This window comes from Armigeres subalbatus, chromosome 2, assembly GCF_024139115.2.
Source record: "Armigeres subalbatus isolate Guangzhou_Male chromosome 2, GZ_Asu_2, whole genome shotgun sequence".
Taxonomy (NCBI): domain Eukaryota; kingdom Metazoa; phylum Arthropoda; class Insecta; order Diptera; family Culicidae; genus Armigeres; species Armigeres subalbatus.
Genome location: NC_085140.1, coordinates 408,402,533 through 408,421,303, shown reverse-complemented (window position 1 = coordinate 408,421,303; position 18,771 = coordinate 408,402,533). Strand labels below are relative to the sequence as shown.

At 39.1% G+C, this 18,771-nt stretch overlaps 1 protein-coding gene across 3 annotated transcripts in view; it reads left to right on the top strand.

Annotated features, from left to right (window-relative positions):
* LOC134213343 (E3 ubiquitin-protein ligase Su(dx)) overlaps positions 1 to 14,250 on the top strand; it is a 59,768-nt gene extending 45,518 nt beyond the window's left edge. For all 3 annotated transcript variants that reach the window (XM_062692330.1, XM_062692329.1, XM_062692331.1), the window contains exons 3-6: positions 9,712 to 10,190; positions 10,873 to 12,866; positions 12,923 to 13,121; positions 13,195 to 14,250. In XM_062692330.1, coding sequence (XP_062548314.1) covers positions 9,712 to 10,190; positions 10,873 to 12,866; positions 12,923 to 13,121; positions 13,195 to 13,464 — 2,942 coding nt within the window. In that variant the 3' untranslated portion in view covers positions 13,465 to 14,250. The remainder of the gene's footprint in view (positions 1 to 9,711; positions 10,191 to 10,872; positions 12,867 to 12,922; positions 13,122 to 13,194) is intronic.
* The last annotated feature ends 4,521 nt before the right edge of the window (positions 14,251 to 18,771 follow it).

Genomic DNA, 18,771 nt, shown 5'->3' with positions numbered 1-18,771 from the left:
ATTGGTTTATTGCCTAATTGGTTGCTAAGTTGCTTGATTGATTGATTGGTATGGTAGGTTGCTTGAATGGTTGAATGATTGGTTGACTGGATGCTTGATGTGTTAGTTGGTTAGATTAGTTGCTTAATTGATTGATTGGTTATTTGATTAGTTGTTTTGTTGGTTGCTTGGTTGATTGGTTGTTTATTTGGTTGATTGGTTGTGGTTATTCAGTTGATTGGTTGGTCGGCTGGTTAATTGATAAGTTGTTTTGTTGATTGGTTAATTAGTTGGTTGGTTGCTAGATTGGTTGATTAGTTGCTTGATTGCTTGGTTGATTATTTGGTTGGTTGCTACTTGATTTGCTAGTTGGTAGTATGGTTGATTGGTTGGTTGCTTGACAGGTTGATTGATTGGTTAGTCGGCTGGTTAGTTGATTGGTTGTTTTGTTCGTTGCTTGGATAATAAATTGATTGATAGCTTGCTTGATTGATTAGTTGCTGGATTGGTTGGTTAGTTGATTGGTTGGTTATTTAGTTCATTGGTTGTTTGATTGGTTATTGGTTGGTTGCTTGATTGGTTGGTTACATTGGTTGATTAGTTGGTTGCTTGTTTGCTTGGTTGATTGGTAGCTTGCTTGAATGATTGGTTGCTTGATCGGTTGTTGATTATTTGGTTGATTGCTGATTTGTTAGTTGGTAGTATGGTTGATTGGTTGGTTGCTTGATTGTTGGTTAGTTACTTTTTACTTCATTGTTGGTTGGTTGCTTGATTGGTTAGTCGGCTAGTTAGTTGATTAGTTCTTTTATTGGTTGCTTGGTTAATAAGTTTATTGGAAGCTTGCTTGAATGGTTGGTTGCTTTGATTGGTTAGTTGATTAATTGGTTGGTTGGTTGCTTGACTGGTTGAGTGATTGGTTGGTCGGCTGATTATTTGATAAACTGTTTTGTTGATTGCGTGATTAGTTGATTGGTTAAATAATTGCTTGGTTGATTGGTAGATTGCTTAATTGGTTAGTTGATTGATTGGTTAATTATTTGGTCGACTGTTTGATTGGTTGCTATACTTGATTTGTTAGTTGGTAGAATGGTTGATTGGTTGATTGCATCGCCAATCGAACCAACCAATCAGGTTGTTTGGCTAATTGTTTGCTTGACTGGTTGATTGATTGGTTGCTTGATTGGTTGGTCGGCTGGTTGGTTCATATGTTGTTTTGTTGGTTGCTTGATTGGTTGATTAGTTGGTTTGCTTGATTGTTTGTTGGCTGCTTGATTGGTTGGCCGCCTGGTTAGTTGATATTGTTTTGATTGGTTGCTTCAATGGTTGCTTGATTGCTTGGTTGATTGGTAACTTGCTTGAATGGCTGATTGCTGGATTAGTTGGTTGGTAGCTTAATTGGTTGATTATTGGTTTGCCTTACTGGTTGATTGAATGGTTGGTCGGCTGATTAGTTGATTAGTTGTTTTGTTGGTTGCTTGAATGGTTGGTTGATTAGTTGATTGATTGGTTAGTTGCTGCTTGATTTGTTAGTTGGTAGAACTGTTGATTGATTCGTCAAATTGATCGTTAATCGGGTCGGACGTATTTTTAATTGCTAGCGACCGTAGTCGTTTTTTTGTTTTTATTACTTTTTGCATACGTTTTGATTGTCGCGCGTCGGTGTCGTATAGTGATAATGAGTTGCGAAATTTGCTCGCTAGATTCGTCCGAGGATTCAGTAATGTGGACTTGTGTTGGATGTCCTCGTAATTTCCATGCCGCCTGCGTGGGAGTAGCTGTCCAGCGTAGTTCGTTACGGAGGAAAGATAAAAGGGTGACGGATACATCTTCATATGTGTTGCCGTGTTGTGCCCCATGCCAAAATCTTGTTACTGGTAGCTTTGAATTCAATGCACTAGTGCAACAACAGGAGCAATTGGCAGACCAAATTAATAAAAACACTGAAGTGATTCATCGCGCAGCGGTAAATAATACAAGCGATGGCATAATTCATGAAGCCATTGATCGACTCGAAGCTCACCTGGGCGAAATAAAAAATTTGCTGACATCCAAGAAGATCAACGATTCTATTGGAAATTCTGTAATTAATCAATCGTTGGATATGTCCATGGCACAAGTGACTATAACAAATTCAGTGGAGTCGATGAGAACTGACATTTCCAAAGAAATGAAAATTTTAAACGAAGAAATGAGGCGAATTAGTAGCCTCACCCTGGATTTATCTTCTACAGTAACCATGTGCTCCAACCCGTGGCTGGGGACTGACATTCTAGATGAATTGAAAACGCTTTCAACCAACATCATGGGATGCCACAACGAGAGCCCACTGCAATCGCTCGAAACGGAATTGGCTGCCGAACCTAAAAACACTAATGGTCTACAGTCCCTCGAATCAAATAATCAACCTGATTTGAATTTGCCTCGCCCCATTCCAGAAAAGACACGTGACGAATTAAATTTCCACGCAAAGTACAAGGAACCGCGCGATTATGACCCACTATGGCGCTGGAAAGGGAGGTGGATATGGAAACGGGACTGGTCGGAGTTTGATGCATGCATTCGTCGACAGAAGCAGAAAAAAACAGACAGATCGCGTGATAAGCAGAAACATAAACGGAATTATTGTAACAATAAGACTGATCAACACCACCATACTACCCACCGTGGCGCAGTGACAAACAAAAACAGCCATACACCTATACTTCCGCGCGATAGAGAGCTGCTCGCGGCGGCTAAGGAACACTTTTCGCGACCGCCACCACCATCAAGCCAACACCCGTACCGCCCAACCATCGCTTTTCGGAGAGGAGAGGTGTTAAATCCATACTTTGCTGCTAACCATTCAAGAACAACCAACGCAATATCTCCAACGCCGAGGCCCTGTGTCTGTCAGTGTTTTTGCCAGAATTGACGAACTCCTTAGAGGAAAGCAATGGTTCTTCATGCTCCTGCCAACAGACGGGTTTTTAAAGGAATTGACGCAGTCGGGAGATGCAGAATGTGACCAACAAATAGTACTTCCGATCAACTTAACGCACTCATTGGAGGAAGTCGTAGAAAATTGTAATGGTATTGACGAACTACCAAAACTTCATCAAACGCACAGGCAACAGAACTACTTGTATACTGTCAGAACTTCAATCGTATGAAAAGTGCTATCAAAATGAACGAAATACATAAACAAATTTTGAGTTCCTCTTTCTCGGTTATTTTAGGAACTGAAACAAGTTGGTCAGAAAGCGTTAAAAGCGAAGAAGCTTTTGGTAGAGATTATAATGTTTTCAGAGATGACAGAAATCTCGTCTTAGCGCAAAGAATGTCTGGCGGAGGTGTTCTCATCGCAATCTCCTCAAAATTTAATTCGGAGCTCATTGATTCTACTAAATTTAATGAACTTGAGCATGTGTGGGTAAAAAGCATATTGATGGTGAAACTCACATTTTGCAACAGTGTACTTTCCTCCAGATCAAGCTTGTAAATCCTCATATGAAAAGTTCTTCCATAATGCCGATGAAATTATCTCCCATTTTCCTCCTGAATTCAAAGTTCACATTTACGGCGATTTCAACCAACGTAATGCAGACTTCATTCCAGATTCTGAGAATGAAAGTATTTTGCTGCCAGTTGTCGGTGAAAATGAGACTTTACAATTTATTTTGAAAAAACTGCATGTTTAGGCTTGAATCAAATCAATCATGTGAAAAATCGACAAAATTGCTATTTGGACCTTTTATTCACAAACACTCTCGATGATTTCTGTGTAAATGAGTCTCTATCGCCGTTATGGAAAAATGAAGCATTTCACACAGCAATAGAATACTCTGTATTTGTGCATCGGAACCATGATCCTTATGGCTATGATTTCGAAAATATTCTCGATTATAAAAATGCAAATTTTGACAACATTAAACAAAAATTGAACAGAGCTAATTGGCAACAAATTTTACAAAATCAAACTGACATTGAATGTGCTGTTACAGACTTTTATGCAATTTTATTAGACATTGTTCGGAATGAAGTACCATTCGTGAGGAAACGTCGCAATTATAACTCAAAAAACCCAATATGGTTCAACAAACAAATCAAAAATTTGAAAAACCGAAAGCAAAAGGCTCATAAACTTTATAAACAATACACAAGTCAAGAAAATTTAGAAAACTATTTGAATATTTGCGATCAACTTAGTTTAGCCATGTCTTCGGCTCTTAAGGAGTATAATGCTAAAACCGAAAATGAAATCAAATCATGTCCAAAAAACTTTTTCAAGTATGCCAAAACCAAGCTAAAATCCAGCAATTTTCCATCGAAAATGACTTTAGATGAAAAATTAGGAGATAATGCTGATGAAATTTGTACTCTTTTGCAACCTTTTTCAAGAGACATATACCGAATTTTCCGAAAGTGATCGTGATTATGAATATTTTTCACATTTTCCTGACTATTTAAGCAGTGTTGGTGTAAACCAAATTAATGCAACGGAGATTTTGGCAGCTCTACAGAATTTAGATGTCTCAAAAGGATCCGGACCAGATGGAATTCCACCTATGTTTTTGAAAAAGTTGGCAAGCGAATTTACGACACCTTTATTTTGGTTATTCAAGTTATCTTTAGAAACCAGTAGCTTTCCAAAAGAATGGAAGAAGTCTTTTCTAATACCAATTTTTAAATCAGGGAAAAATCTGATATTAGAAATTATCGTGGAGTGGCCATTATTTCATGTATTCCTAAACTTTTGAATCAATCATCAATAGAAGGATGTTCAACCAAATAAAACATATAATAACAGATGCACAACACGGGTTCTTTAAAGGACGTTCGACTACAACCAATCTTTTAGAATTTGTAAATTACTCATTGAATGCTATGGACAAAGGTAGTCATGTTGAGGCGCTTTACACAGACTTTAGCAAAGCATTTGATAGACTCGATATTCCTATGATGATTTTCAAGCTTGAGAAATTGGGAATTGAGATGAGACTCCTTAAATGGATTAAATCGTATTTAACTGACCGCCAACAAATAGTACGATTTGAAGGAAACAGTCGCTTCCTGTCAATGTCACGTCTGGAGTTTCTCATGGCTCGCATATGGGACCTCTTTTATTCATATTGTTTGTAAACGATATATCACTCATTCTTAAGCATCTTAAAATCCTTATTTATGCGGACGATATGAAACTATTTATGGAAATCAAAATACTGTTGACAATGACATCTACTTGAACGAAATACGCATATTTGATAACTGGTGTAACAAAAGCTTACTACAACTTAATGTCAAGAAATGTAATTTGATCACTTTCAGTAGAAAACGGAGCACACCATCGATAACTGTAACTCTAGGAAATCAACCAGTACAAAAATGTGAAAGGGTTAGAGATTTGGGTGTAATCTTAGATGCTAAGCTAACCTTTACTGACCACTACAACACTATTATCCATAGAGCAACAAATATGCTCAGTTTTATTAAAAAGATTTAGTTATAACTTTCAAGATCCTTATACAATTAAAACTTTGTACGTTGCGTATGTCAGATCAATTATAGAATATTGTAGCATTGTATGGTCTCCGTATATGAAATCACATGATGATCGAATAGAATCAATTCAAAAGCAATTCCTTTTATATGCCTTACGCAAATTAGGGTGGACAACATTCCCACTTCCGTCGTACGAGGCGCGATGTATGCTTATAGATATCCAATCATTAAAAAGCGTCGTGAATTTGCCATGATCTCATTTGTGAATGATATTGTTTCGCACCGCATTGATTCCACCAAACTATTGTCTTGTTTAAATTTTACACTCCTACTCGGCAATTGAGAAATCGAAACTTGTTTGCCACCTGTCATCATCGAACAAATTATGCAAAATTTAGTCCAATGAATCAAATGATGTCTGTTTACAATCAGTATTGTGAAGCAATTGATTTAGCCATGCCTCGTATGAGCCTAAGAAAATATTTTAGGAACATTAGTTACAATAGAACATAGTTATAAGTTTTTTAATGTAGTCTACATTATGTTTGACGAAATAAATAAATAAATAAATAAATGATTGGTTGGTTGCTTGATTGGTTGATTAGTTGGTTGGTTGCTTAATTTTTAGTTGGTTGCTTGTTTGGTTGATTAGTTGGTTGGTCGATAGGTAGCTTGCTTGGTTTAGTTGATTGGTTGGTTGGTTGCTTGATTGGTTGGTCGACTGGTTAGTTGAGCAGTTGTTTTGTTGGTTGCTTTATTGGTTGATTAGTTTTTTGTTTGCATGATTATTGGTTGGTTGCTTGATTTGTTAGTTGATAGAATGGTTAGTTGGTTGGTTATTTGGTTGGTTGCTGCTTGATTTGTTAGTTGGCAGAACAGTTGATTGATTGGTTGATTAGTTGGTTGGTTGATAGGTAGCTTGCTTGATTGGTTGGTCAGTTGATTGGTTGGTTATTTAGTTGATTGGTTGGTTGGTTGCTTGATTGGTTGGTTAGTAGATTGGTTGGTTATTTAGTTGATTGGTTGGTTGGTTGCTTGATTGGTTAGTTATTTAGTTGATTGGTTTGCTTGACTGGTTTATTTATGGGTTTCTTGATTGGTTGATTGGCTGGATAGTTGTTGTGTTGCTTTGTTGGTTGCTTGATTGACTGATTGGTAGCTTGGTTTGTTAGTTGGCAGAACTGTTGATTGATTGGTTGATTAGTTGGTTGGTTGATAGGTAGTTTGCTTGATTGGTTGGTTATTTAGTTGATTGGTTGGTTGGTTGCTTGATTGGTTGGTTATTTAGTTGATTGGTTGCTTGACTGGTTTATTGATGGGTTTCTTGATTGGTTGATCGGCTGGATAGTTGTTATGTTGCTTTGTTGGTTGCTTGATTGACTGATTGGTAGCTTGGTTGATAAGTTACTTGGTTGCTTGATTATTGGTTGGTAGGTTGCTTGACTGATTGATTAATTGGTTGCTTGATTAGTTAGGTCGAATGGTTAGTTGAGCAGTTGTTTTGTTGGTTTCTTTATTGGTTGATTAGTTTTTTGTTTGCATGATTATTGGTTGGTTCCTCGATTTGTTAGTTGATAGAATGGTTAATTGGTTGGTTATTTGGTTGATTTGTTGGTTGGTTGCTGCTTGATTTGTTAGTTGGTAGAACTGTTGAAAACTGTTGCGTACCATCTATGGTGGAGTGCAGATGGCGGACCGTACGTGGAGGAGGCGAATGAACCACGAGTTGCATCAGCTGTTGGGAGAACCATCCATCGAGGAGGCGAATGAACCACGAGTTGCATCAGCTGTTGGGAGAACCATCCATCGTTCACACAGCGAAAATCAGAAGACTGCGGTGGGCCGGGCACGTAGCCAGAATGTCGGACAGTAATCCATGTCAACGATACGTATACTCTTCCTTTATATTACCCAGTGGAAAAAATGATGGAATTGGCTAAATTCGTTTAAGCAGAACCCTTATTGCAAGTCAACTAAAAAACGCACTCTTACCCCACTGGTGGGGTAAGAGTACGCACTTCAAGTCATATGTTTTATGTATATATTAACACAAATAAGATCTAATAAAAATGTGAAAAAACATAGAAATGTGAATTTCATACGAAAAAACATTGTTTTTTAAATACCAAAACTAAGGAGGCAAAAATATACCAGGTTTCGCGTATCGTAAACAAAGGAATTTTTCTTAAAGAAAGTCCACTAATTACGTAACGCAAAATTTAACCAGCTCATCTCCCCTCCCCCTTCCCTATCTTACAATTTTTGGATCGTCATACATCTCGTGTATGTCTTCAAATGACGTGTGCACAATCAAATTACACCCAAATTTGTTAAAAATTTAGGAGGATTATTAAAATGGCAAATGCAATCGTTTAACCATCGGGGGGCAAAAAAGTCGAAATTTGAATCACTCTAGTCCAGCCATATAAAATGATTTGTTCAAGCAAAGGCGGGAACGACATCGCAATAAACGACACGGGATAACTATGCTCCATACGACAGTGCGCCGAGTCGGGGACCTCCTAATAAACTGTTCAATACAACGCAGAGTTTTACCTTCTCTTGCATTATGCTATGCTGAAAAAAGCTCTAATCATTTGATGGCAAAAATAAAAACAATCAAACAACATTAAAATATTCAAGCAAAATTTTACTATTTTGGTCGAGCATTGGTCAGCCGTCTGACACCCGCGTTGAAAAATGTGTTACATGCGTGCCCCCCACATAACGTGTGCTAATCACTAATGATGATAAATACTATATAAAGGATTTAAATGGAATTGGGTATTGTTCCCGCATATCATTTTAGCACCGCCATGGGAAACTTGGCCGGTACCCACTGCACTTTTCTTTCTCTTTCCACAAACAATTACCATCATTTGTGATATTTCAACGAAACCTTATTGGGATCTCTGAAACACAATCAGTATACATTTAGATTGCCAGAAAAATTAAAGAAGCATTCCCCCAATAATGAAATCTTTCTAGTCTATACATACATAATGAAATAAACACTTTACTTAAATTCAATCAATAGAAAAAATTAAATTCATAATGGGTTAAAATAAATAATTACCATTTATTCTTAAGACAAAAGGTTTAACAGACAGCTTTAACTCCAGCCTAGGGCTAAAAGTCTCTCAAATGAAGACAAAAAAAACTATGAACAAACTGTTCCTGCAGCCTTATCCTGGCTAATTCACCCTTCAGAACCGTTGCTACCACGGCACTAAATTCCACTTTTGACTCGGAAGCCGAGTCCATCGAAAGCGAACGCCCAGCTCGAGCAGTGGCCGCCGTCCTGGACTCTTATCGATCAGAACCCGTTCTAATCGGACGTTCATCAACCGGTTGAGCGTTTCTGCTGGCAGCATCATCCGCGGAAGTCCTAGTAACCGACTCGTGCATCCGCTGGTCCAATTTCTGATGGATGAAAAACGGTCGGCCGCAGCTCTCCACGTTGCAGACGTATTTCCGGACTCCTTCGTGACTTGATTTGACATGTGCCCAGGGCTCGATGGGGGCTGTAGTCGTAAAGTTTGGGACTCATACGGGCATTGGATCTGCTCTCTGTTGGCTTCGCCTTTTGTCACCTGGATGTGTGCTTTTAGGTTTCTTTTCGAGCAAAAGCGCACTGATACATGGTCATCTGCTGCAGCTTCCGGTGAGCGCCAAACCCGTCTAACGCGACGTACACGAAACACACTCGGCGGAACAGACGTTGCTTTTAATTGGAGGCAAAATCGCTCGCCGCATTCGTTGCAAGTCCATCTCACTTTATAATTTTAACAGAACTTTTTATGATCAGAGACAGAAAAACAAAAACAAAACATCGATGCTGTCAGTTATGCGTGCACGGAAAAATAATCATGCGGAAAATGATGACTGACAGCATCTGGTTAGTGTCTTTTCAGTTGTATACCTAGGACTCCTACACACCGATTGAAACTTGAACGCAACACGGGAAAATCCCGAGTGTCTGGTCCCGGTTATTAGTTCCTGGTTGAGCTTCCCTAAGGGGTCGTACACTAATTACGTAAGCAATTCTGGGTTTTTCAAGCCCCCTCTCCCTATGTAAGATTTTTTTCATACAAATGTTTTTTATTTATTTATATGGTGCGTAAGAAAATGACAACCCCCTCCCCCTCATAAGTGCTTGCGTAATATGTGTACCGCCCCTAAAATAATTAAAAATTTGAATCGATACAAATCTGCAAACCCAATTTAATTGGAATTATGTTTCTTTTCTTTCAGTCGAGCATGCCTCCTTACGCAGTAATGGATTCCTCAAGCCAAATCCGTACGTGGAGATTTCTATTGACAATAAAAGCACCCGCAAAACCGACTTTTTGAAGAACACAAATGCGCCCAAATGGAACGAGCGCTTCACGGTGATTGTGTCTGCCAACTCGGTGCTGCATTTCCGAGTGCTGGATCACTCGAGCTTCCGGAAGGACTCGGTGCTCGGTCAGCAGACGGTCTATCTGTCAAACATTCTCGATCACTACAATGGAGTGCTGGAGAATTTGGAACTGAGCATGGACCTGCTCACGGATGGTTCCGGTTCGAAAGCGAACGAGCCACGCCAGCCGATGAAAACCGGCGAACTGGTGGCGGTGCTGAATGGGCTCAAAATTGATATGCGCTCGGTGGCATTGAGAGCCGGAAACAGCGGTGCAGGACTTCACAGCAATCATGGGAATGACGTCGGGGCACACACTAATGGCAATGGGGTAAGTGTATGTGGGGCGTTTATCATTCTGCTTGTCATGTCATCGTGACTGAATGTTGACCTTCGGGAGAGAGTGTGCTGTGTATGATTGTGGAGCGCGTTTAGTAGTAAAATGGTTCAATCTAGCATCATCGAAAGAGTTTTAGAATGGTTATATCTTAAGTAGTCTTGAGATCTCAGGTGAAGTGACCTATATTTAAAAACCTAAAAGTGTCCGAATTAATTAATTTGAAGCAATAAAATTTAGACATTAAAATAAGTATTCAACTCAATGTAGCGTCTTGCAATGGAGTTTTACATATAAAATTGAACACTTGTTCACGAAACAGGTAGGTACATCCCTTTCCTTCGATCCTTCATTAGAATCGGGAAATATGATTAGAAACAAATAATTTTGCCTTTCTCGCACTTTTTTCCGGTTGTAGAGGACAAAGAAATTAATTAATATTTGTTTCGGTCTAACTAACGGTAATGAGATTTGAATATTTAACAATCTCTATTTAGATGTTTACATCATCACATGATCCAATATCAATATAATATTAGATATCCTATCATACGGTCACTAAACGTACATTGAATAAATAAATTTTCTTCGCGTGGGAAACTCTATAGGTTTTGACAGAGTGTTGCTCGTTTATTATTTATAACATTCCACCTTTTTTTTCGTTTCGTCTGAAAAGCAACTGCATCCTACACTGTTGGAACTGCCCGGCACGAGTACCGGCACCGGTAGCAATCGAAGCAGCATTCTGAACGGAGGCATACGAGCGCGAATGCGACTACGTGGGTCTTCGTCACAAAATCAGTCGTCGCAACTACAGCCCGCTTCCGCAGTGCACGGGGGCGTCCAATCTTCGTCTGCGCAGTACCAGCCACCACCACCACATCATTCCCCATCGCCATTGAACCACGCCAACAGCAATAATCCAACAGTTGATTGTGCCGCAGCGAACTTCAATGATCTAAACATAAGTTCCACCGGATCAGCAGCGTCTTCGACGGGTGCCATGGGAAACGGTGTTGCAATGCCTATAGGCGGTGGAGCTTCACCAATGGGTCCTGCAGCATCAACCGGTGCAGTTCGCCGAAGTAGTGGAATGAATTGGGATCAGCAACAGCAGCAAGCGATGCATTCAATGGCTGCGGGACATCCGCGACTAGGTCCGGTATATTCGAACTCATCGCAAGATTCATTGATCAATGGGGTTCCTAATGGTGCTAATCATGGACAAGCGCAGCCTAATCTGAGCGGAGCGTTAATTCCTGTAAATGGTGTTCCACCACAAGTGTCGGCAACAGGAGCGCCAGGTGCAATGGTTCCAATTGGAGGAAGCCTAACTGACCAGCAAATGATGCTGCAGGCAGCCCAACAAAATCAAGTCGACGATGAACCACTTCCTGCGGGTTGGGAAATGCGTGTCGATAAGTACGGTCGCCGATATTACGTTGATCATAACACACGTTCTACCTACTGGGAAAAGCCGCAACCTTTGCCGGCTGGTTGGGAAATGCGTCGCGATGCACGAGGTCGAGTTTACTATGTAGATCACAATACACGTACTACAACGTGGCAGCGACCAAACAGTGAACGGTTGATGCATTTCCAGCATTGGCAAGGGCAACGTCAGCACATCATATCGCAAGGCAATCAACGGTTCCTGTATCCTCAGCATGCTCAACAATCGAACACCACGCCCGTACAGGAGGAAGATGACGGGTTAGGCGCTCTTCCTGACGGATGGGAGAAACGTGTTCAACCAGATAATCGCGTGTACTTTGTCAACCACAAAAACCGTACAACCCAATGGGAAGATCCGCGAACGCAGGGTCAAGAAGTCAACATGCTTGCCGAAGGTCCCCTTCCCCCTGGGTGGGAAATTCGATACACAGCGACGGGTGAACGGTTCTTCGTAGATCATAATAATCGAAAAACTACATTCGACGATCCGCGACCTGGTGCCCCAAAAGGTGGAAAAGGAGTCTACGGAGTACCTCGAGCTTATGAGCGATCATTCCGATGGAAGCTTAGTCAATTCCGGTACCTGTGTCAAAGCAATGCCCTTGCGTCCCACATAAAAATAACACTCACTCGACAAACGCTATTTGAGGACTCTTATCATCAAATAATGCGACTGCCGGCGTATGAACTACGGCGACGGTTGTACATCATCTTTCGTGGTGAAGAGGGCTTGGACTATGGGGGTGTGTCGCGCGAATGGTTCTTCTTGCTGTCTCATGAAGTATTGAATCCAATGTACTGCTTGTTCGAGTATGCCAACAAGAACAACTACAGTCTGCAGATCAACCCGGCTAGTTATGTCAATCCGGATCATCTACAGTACTTTAAATTCATCGGAAGGTTCATCGCCATGGCTCTGTACCACGGGCGATTTATCTATTCCGGGTTTACGATGCCGTTCTACAAGCGGATGCTGAACAAGAAGCTTACTACCAAAGATATCGAATCGATTGATCCGGAATTTTACAACTCGCTGATTTGGGTACGGGATAATAATATTGACGAGTGCGGACTAGAACTTTGGTTTAGTGTGGACTTTGAGGTGCTCGGGCAAATCATTCATCATGAATTGAAAGAAGAAGGGGATAAGGAACGAGTTACGGAAGAAAACAAGGAAGAGTACATCTCTTTAATGACGGAATGGCGAATGACAAGGTAAGAAAATCACAAATAAAAAGAAGAAATTATCTTTTATAACATTTTCATTGCAGAGGTATTGAAGAGCAAACCAAAACCTTCCTGGACGGTTTCAACGAGGTGGTGCCTTTGGAATGGTTGAAATATTTCGATGAGCGTGAACTGGAACTGATGCTTTGCGGTATGCAAGAGATAGATGTTGATGATTGGCAGCGTAATTCGATCTACCGACATTATAACCGTAATAGTAAACAGGTTGTTTGGTTCTGGCAGGTAGGTACCGTGCTTTGATGCCATAATTCTCGTGAAACAATCAACATCGTATAATTCATGTTTTTACTTTTAGTTTGTACGAGAAACAGACAACGAGAAACGTGCACGACTGTTGCAATTTGTAACCGGAACGTGTCGTGTACCAGTAGGTGGATTTGCCGAGCTGATGGGTTCCAACGGGCCCCAGCGATTCTGCATCGAAAAAGTAGGCAAAGACACGTGGCTGCCACGGTCGCATACGTGTTTCAACCGGTTGGACTTGCCGCCCTATAAAAGCTACGATCAGCTGGTTGAAAAGCTAAATTACGCGATTGAAGAGACAGAAGGATTTGGACAAGAGTAGGCGCTTTCGTTAAAGAATTCGTTTTCGAAAAAAAAAATAGGATGAGTGAAATCAGCGGTGATACAAAATTCGCAGTTTGAATTGATTAGAGCAACGCGGTATTTTCCTAGTTTTAGGTGAAAAGTTGTTATATTCTTGTTTATTTCTAAAATGTGATCCTGCATATTATGTAAAACACTGGTTCAAAAAAGATTGCTTTATTTTAACGTCGATGAACCGGTATTGATAAATGGATAATATCTAATATTGTAAATATGTTAGAAAGTAAAATTGGAGAAATCTGATTAGTTTTCCCTTAATCCAAAAAAAACGTGATAAATGAAGACATGGTGAGTAACTATAGTAATATATTATAGATCTTTTGTACATTATGTAAAAGTAGGCCTAGCAGAATTAGATGAAATTTTAAACGAAGTACAGTTACTTCATTTAAAAAAACAACATCCACTATATAACTTGTTGTCTATGCTATTAGGAAACGTACTCAACACTGTGTATTCCAGCAGCTTCCATGGAAGTCCAATTTTACCAATCAAATAAAAAGATCCACCCAAAAACAATAGATTTCAATCCGTAATCCTACTTTCCTCTTTAATTTGATACATAATGCGTAGGTTACATTTGTTCGAAGGGGAAAATATAAAAGGAGCAACGTCGGGGCCATGTTAGAAATTACCTAATTGTTGAATGCGATAAAACACTGTACTTTCAAGTCAAATGAATTGGATAAAAATAAACACATTTTACAATAGATAAGTAATGTACGGAATAAAGAAATGGAAGACATCTCTTCAATACAGATCTTCGATGCTGATATCATGAGGCAACAGCAATAAAAAGTTTTATAGTAATTCTTGATTTGGAGGCTTTTACGTTGCAAAACATTTATAAACTCTTTCCCGTTATCATGATGATGTATAAATTTTTGTTGTTGATATTTTTGTTAGCTCACTGTGCTCTATATTACTATTTCGTCTTATTTCTAGGCAGATTTTGGATTGTAAATATGTGATATTCAAAAATGATAAATAATTTTGTAATAAAATATGTTATTTCTGTTTTACAAATAAAGAACAATATCATCAAACATTATTTTATCAATGAGACAAATACGAAAGCTTCATGTTTTACCTTTTCAACGTTCACCATCATTTTTTAATTGAAATGATTGAGGTCTCATATTATAACCCATATTCTTGCTTATGCTCTAATTTTCCGCGCAACGAGAACTGTTGCGCATTTCAATTTGCGCCAGTAAAACCGAATGAGGATATAATTCGGACGAATCATATTCGTTCGAAAGTAGGTATCAGTCGTCTTAAAACAAGAATATGGGTGAATATAAATATGGGTCATTCCATATGAAGTGACCGAGAAAAAATGCAAACGTGCAATTGACTTTCTTAGAATTAAATGATATTTTGACCAATTGTTTATGTATGGGTTATACCACAAAATCCAAAATTTCGTGGTGATTGGACCTCCCCACGATTAATACGACCATCCCCCTTTTCGGACAAATGTATGAAACCCATCATTTTGTTTTGTCAATATCTCTGGAGATGTGAGGTCTATAATGAATCTAAGGTAACCATTCGAAAGAAGATTTTTCAAAATATTTTTCAAAATATTTTTTTGATGTGCAGTGTTGCCAAATGAACAATTTTTAAGTTTTTGTCAGAAAAATGCATTTTTTACCCAATGAGTATAATTTTATTTAAAAAATAACCTCATCAACGTGTTCTTCGGCCATTTTTACATTGGGAACGCTTGAAACCCCGAGGTTCCGATCTTGAGATACAGGATTTAAAAAATGAAAAGTCCTTTCTTCACTGTGAACATTGAATATGTTTACCAATTTCCGAACATACACACACATTCGCATTGACACATACACACACAGCTCAATTGGTTGCTTCCCCACTTTCCGCATCGCGTTTGAAATTTATATGAAGATTAGCATGGATTTTTTTTTTGCAATCTTGCTCCTAGCGGCTTTATTTTATCGTTAATTCAATCATCTGACTCAATACGTTAGCATATAGTCTGAAAGATGCCGAAAAAGTTTGCTGAAGAATAAGCATTGCTGGAAATTTTACAACGCTTTGAAGTTTGATTGTTGAAATGTTTCAGCCAGCACTATACTACAATTTGTTCCTCAGTCCTAAAAAAATAAAATTTTTGAAATAACGCTCAGTTGAATGATTGGTATGTACTGTACACGTAGTTTGGCAGTGCTGGCAGAATAAACAATTTTGGTCGTCGTTCCAGCAAGGATCACTCACAAAAAACTCCACATTATATTCATGAGTTCACACATGGATTTTTGCAATGGGGTTAGCGAAATGGATTCCATATTTTCGACACATATATTCCATGGGCCCACATGCATTGCATGAGTGTTCACACATACTATCCATCTGGGTCATAGTATCCATGTGTGAATTTGTATGAAATTAGGTATGTGCCGACGCATGATATGCATATTTCAAAATAAATGAATTTTTGCCATAAAGTATGTGTCGATTTTCCTGAGTGATCCTTCTTCTGCAAAGTTTTTCGGCATCATTAGGGTCAAGCTTTAACGCAATATGTCACATGGTTTAAGAAAATCTGAATTCTCTAGGAGTCAAAAATGCAAAAAATACAACAACAAAATTAAATAGCAAATATTATCCATTTATTTTCAAAATTCATCATTATCTCAAAGAAGACCATTTTTATGATGTTTGTTTTTGGTCTACTATTTTCATATTTTGACAATATACATACACAGTTGACAATTTTCGATTCCTTGGTGAGTGAAATCACATTTGGGTGCTGTGAAGTGTGGGTTTTATTCCCGTGGTAGTAAGAGAAAACTTTTCGTGGATAGTTCTCCTCTGGTCGACTAGTATTGACATTAAGCTTTTCTTCTGCCATGTGTATAACTACAAAATTCGTTTGAAAATTGCATCCAACGTTTTTTGCCATTTCCAACCTCCTACCTCCCACTTGTAAAAAATAGTCACAAATCACTTACCCTCTTCTTCTGTAAGTACAAGTAGCATTTACTTAATGATTTGCCTTTTTCATACCCCTTTTCCCACAATAACATAGTGAAAGTCTACTTCCTTATGAGCTACTTTATTTTTCCCTTTCTCGTACACTAAGCGTACTTAAAGGCTATATGTTCGCTTCGAAAACAAACTTTTTATAGAAGGCCCGGGGATCCATAGTGTTGTATACCAATCGGAATTGATAGGCTCCATATGAATCATATTACATTCAACACTCTATAACTCGAGATCGGTTCATAGTATCGTGGGGTTTGGATTGTTTCTTAAGCAAAATTCTCTGATGATGTTATTTTCCAAATAAAAATATACTATTTGGCAGAAAAATACAATTATTTACTTCAAACTTAAAAACAAGTTGGCAACTCTTCTACTCACAATCGATACTTTTCTGAAAAGTTTGAAAAATTCTCTTCAAAATGCACAAATAGAAGTTTTTGTAGCTTTAAAACTGTCCGAGATATGAGTCGTTCAAAAATATGGTTTTTACAAATCGTCAAAAACAGGGGTGCTCGCATTTGCCGAGGTTGTCCAATCATCAAATAAATTTGGATTTTCACATATAATCGGTAGATAAACATATCTACAAAATTTGATAAAATTGGTGTAAGTCGATTACAAGTGGTTCGGTCACTTGGTATGGAATGACCATATACAGGATTCTGTTTTACACGATTTTTCCCGCTTCCCGATCGTGAGACTTCAATTTGCCTCCGAAGTCTTTGCAACATGTTTCAAAAAATCCTGAGTAATTCAAAGAAAAATCACATGGTAATTAATATGCGTTAAACATTGAGGATGAGCGCAATTAAGAAAATGTAAATTGTGTAAAAAAGGAATCCAGTGCATAGCGTAAGGGAGAATAAAGTGATTTCTGTGGCGCAGTAAATAATGGAGCAGAACTATATACGGCGATTTGTTTTTTTTTTTAAATTTATTTATTGACTGATGATTCGATATTATATAAATTCACAATTATTCTTATGCAGAGATTTGTTTCACTTAGAGCCGCTTTCTTCACTCCCGCTAAGTCGCCAAACCATGTTTAAGCGTATGGGTAAGCACCGCTTGTTAAAGACCTAAAAAACAATAAGGCTGCGGGGAAGGACCAGCTCTCGGCTGAGCTTCTCAAACATGGCAGTGAACAGCTTTATGAAATTCTGCACCATATTAATGTCGATAATATGGGAAGACGAGGAAATGCCTGCTAGCTGGTTGGATGGCCTCATTTGCCCTCTCTTCAAGAAAGGGCACAGACTGGAGTGCACCAATTACCAAGGAATAACCCTCCTTAATTCGGTGTACAAAATTATTTCTCGTATTCTGTTCAATAGATTGAGACCGCTTGAAGAGTCCTTTGTCGGCGAATACCAAGCAGGTTTTAGTGAGGGCCAATCAACGATAAATTCCTGGAGTACAACTTGCAGACACATCATCTGTTTTACGATTCAGTTAAACGGAATGAATTAAGGCAAATTAAGCTTGAATATGGTTTTCCGGCGAAACTGATACGGTTGATTCGTATAACGTTGGACGGATCGAAATCAAGTGTAAGGGTTGCGGATGAAATATCGACGTCATTTGCTACCTTAGATGGATTAAAGCAGGGAGATGCACTCTCAAATCTACTGTTCAATATAGCGCTCGAGGGAGCGATTAGGAGAGCTGGTGTGCAAAGAAGCGGTACCATTATCACAAGATCGCACATGCTCCTGGGATTTGCGGACGATATCGGTATTATCGGGATTGATTGCCGTGCCGTGGAAGAGGCTTTTGTGCCTTTTAAGAAAAGATAGCGATGATTGGACTCACGATCAATACCAGCAAAACGAAGTACATGGTTGCTGACAGTCAACGTGGGTTCATTAGTGGTGGTGGTAGCGAAATGGTGCTGGATGGTGAAAAATTTGAAGTGGTAGAAGAATTTGCGTATCTTGGAGCATTAGTGACGTGCGATAATGATGTTACTCGCGACGTGAAAAGGGGTATTGCAGCTGCAAATAGGGCTTATTACGGACTTCGTAACCAGCTCCCACTATACCACACTGATTCTTAGGGTGGCTTTATAAGGCCATGAAACATGGACGTTAAAGGAGGCTGATCGGAGAGCTTTCGGAGTGTTTGAGCGTAAGGTGCTGCGGACAATACTCGGCGGTAAACAGGAGTACGGTATCTGGCGGCGTCGCATGAATCACGAGTTGTACCATGAGTATAAAGGGATGGATATTGTTAAGCTTATCCAACACGGCAG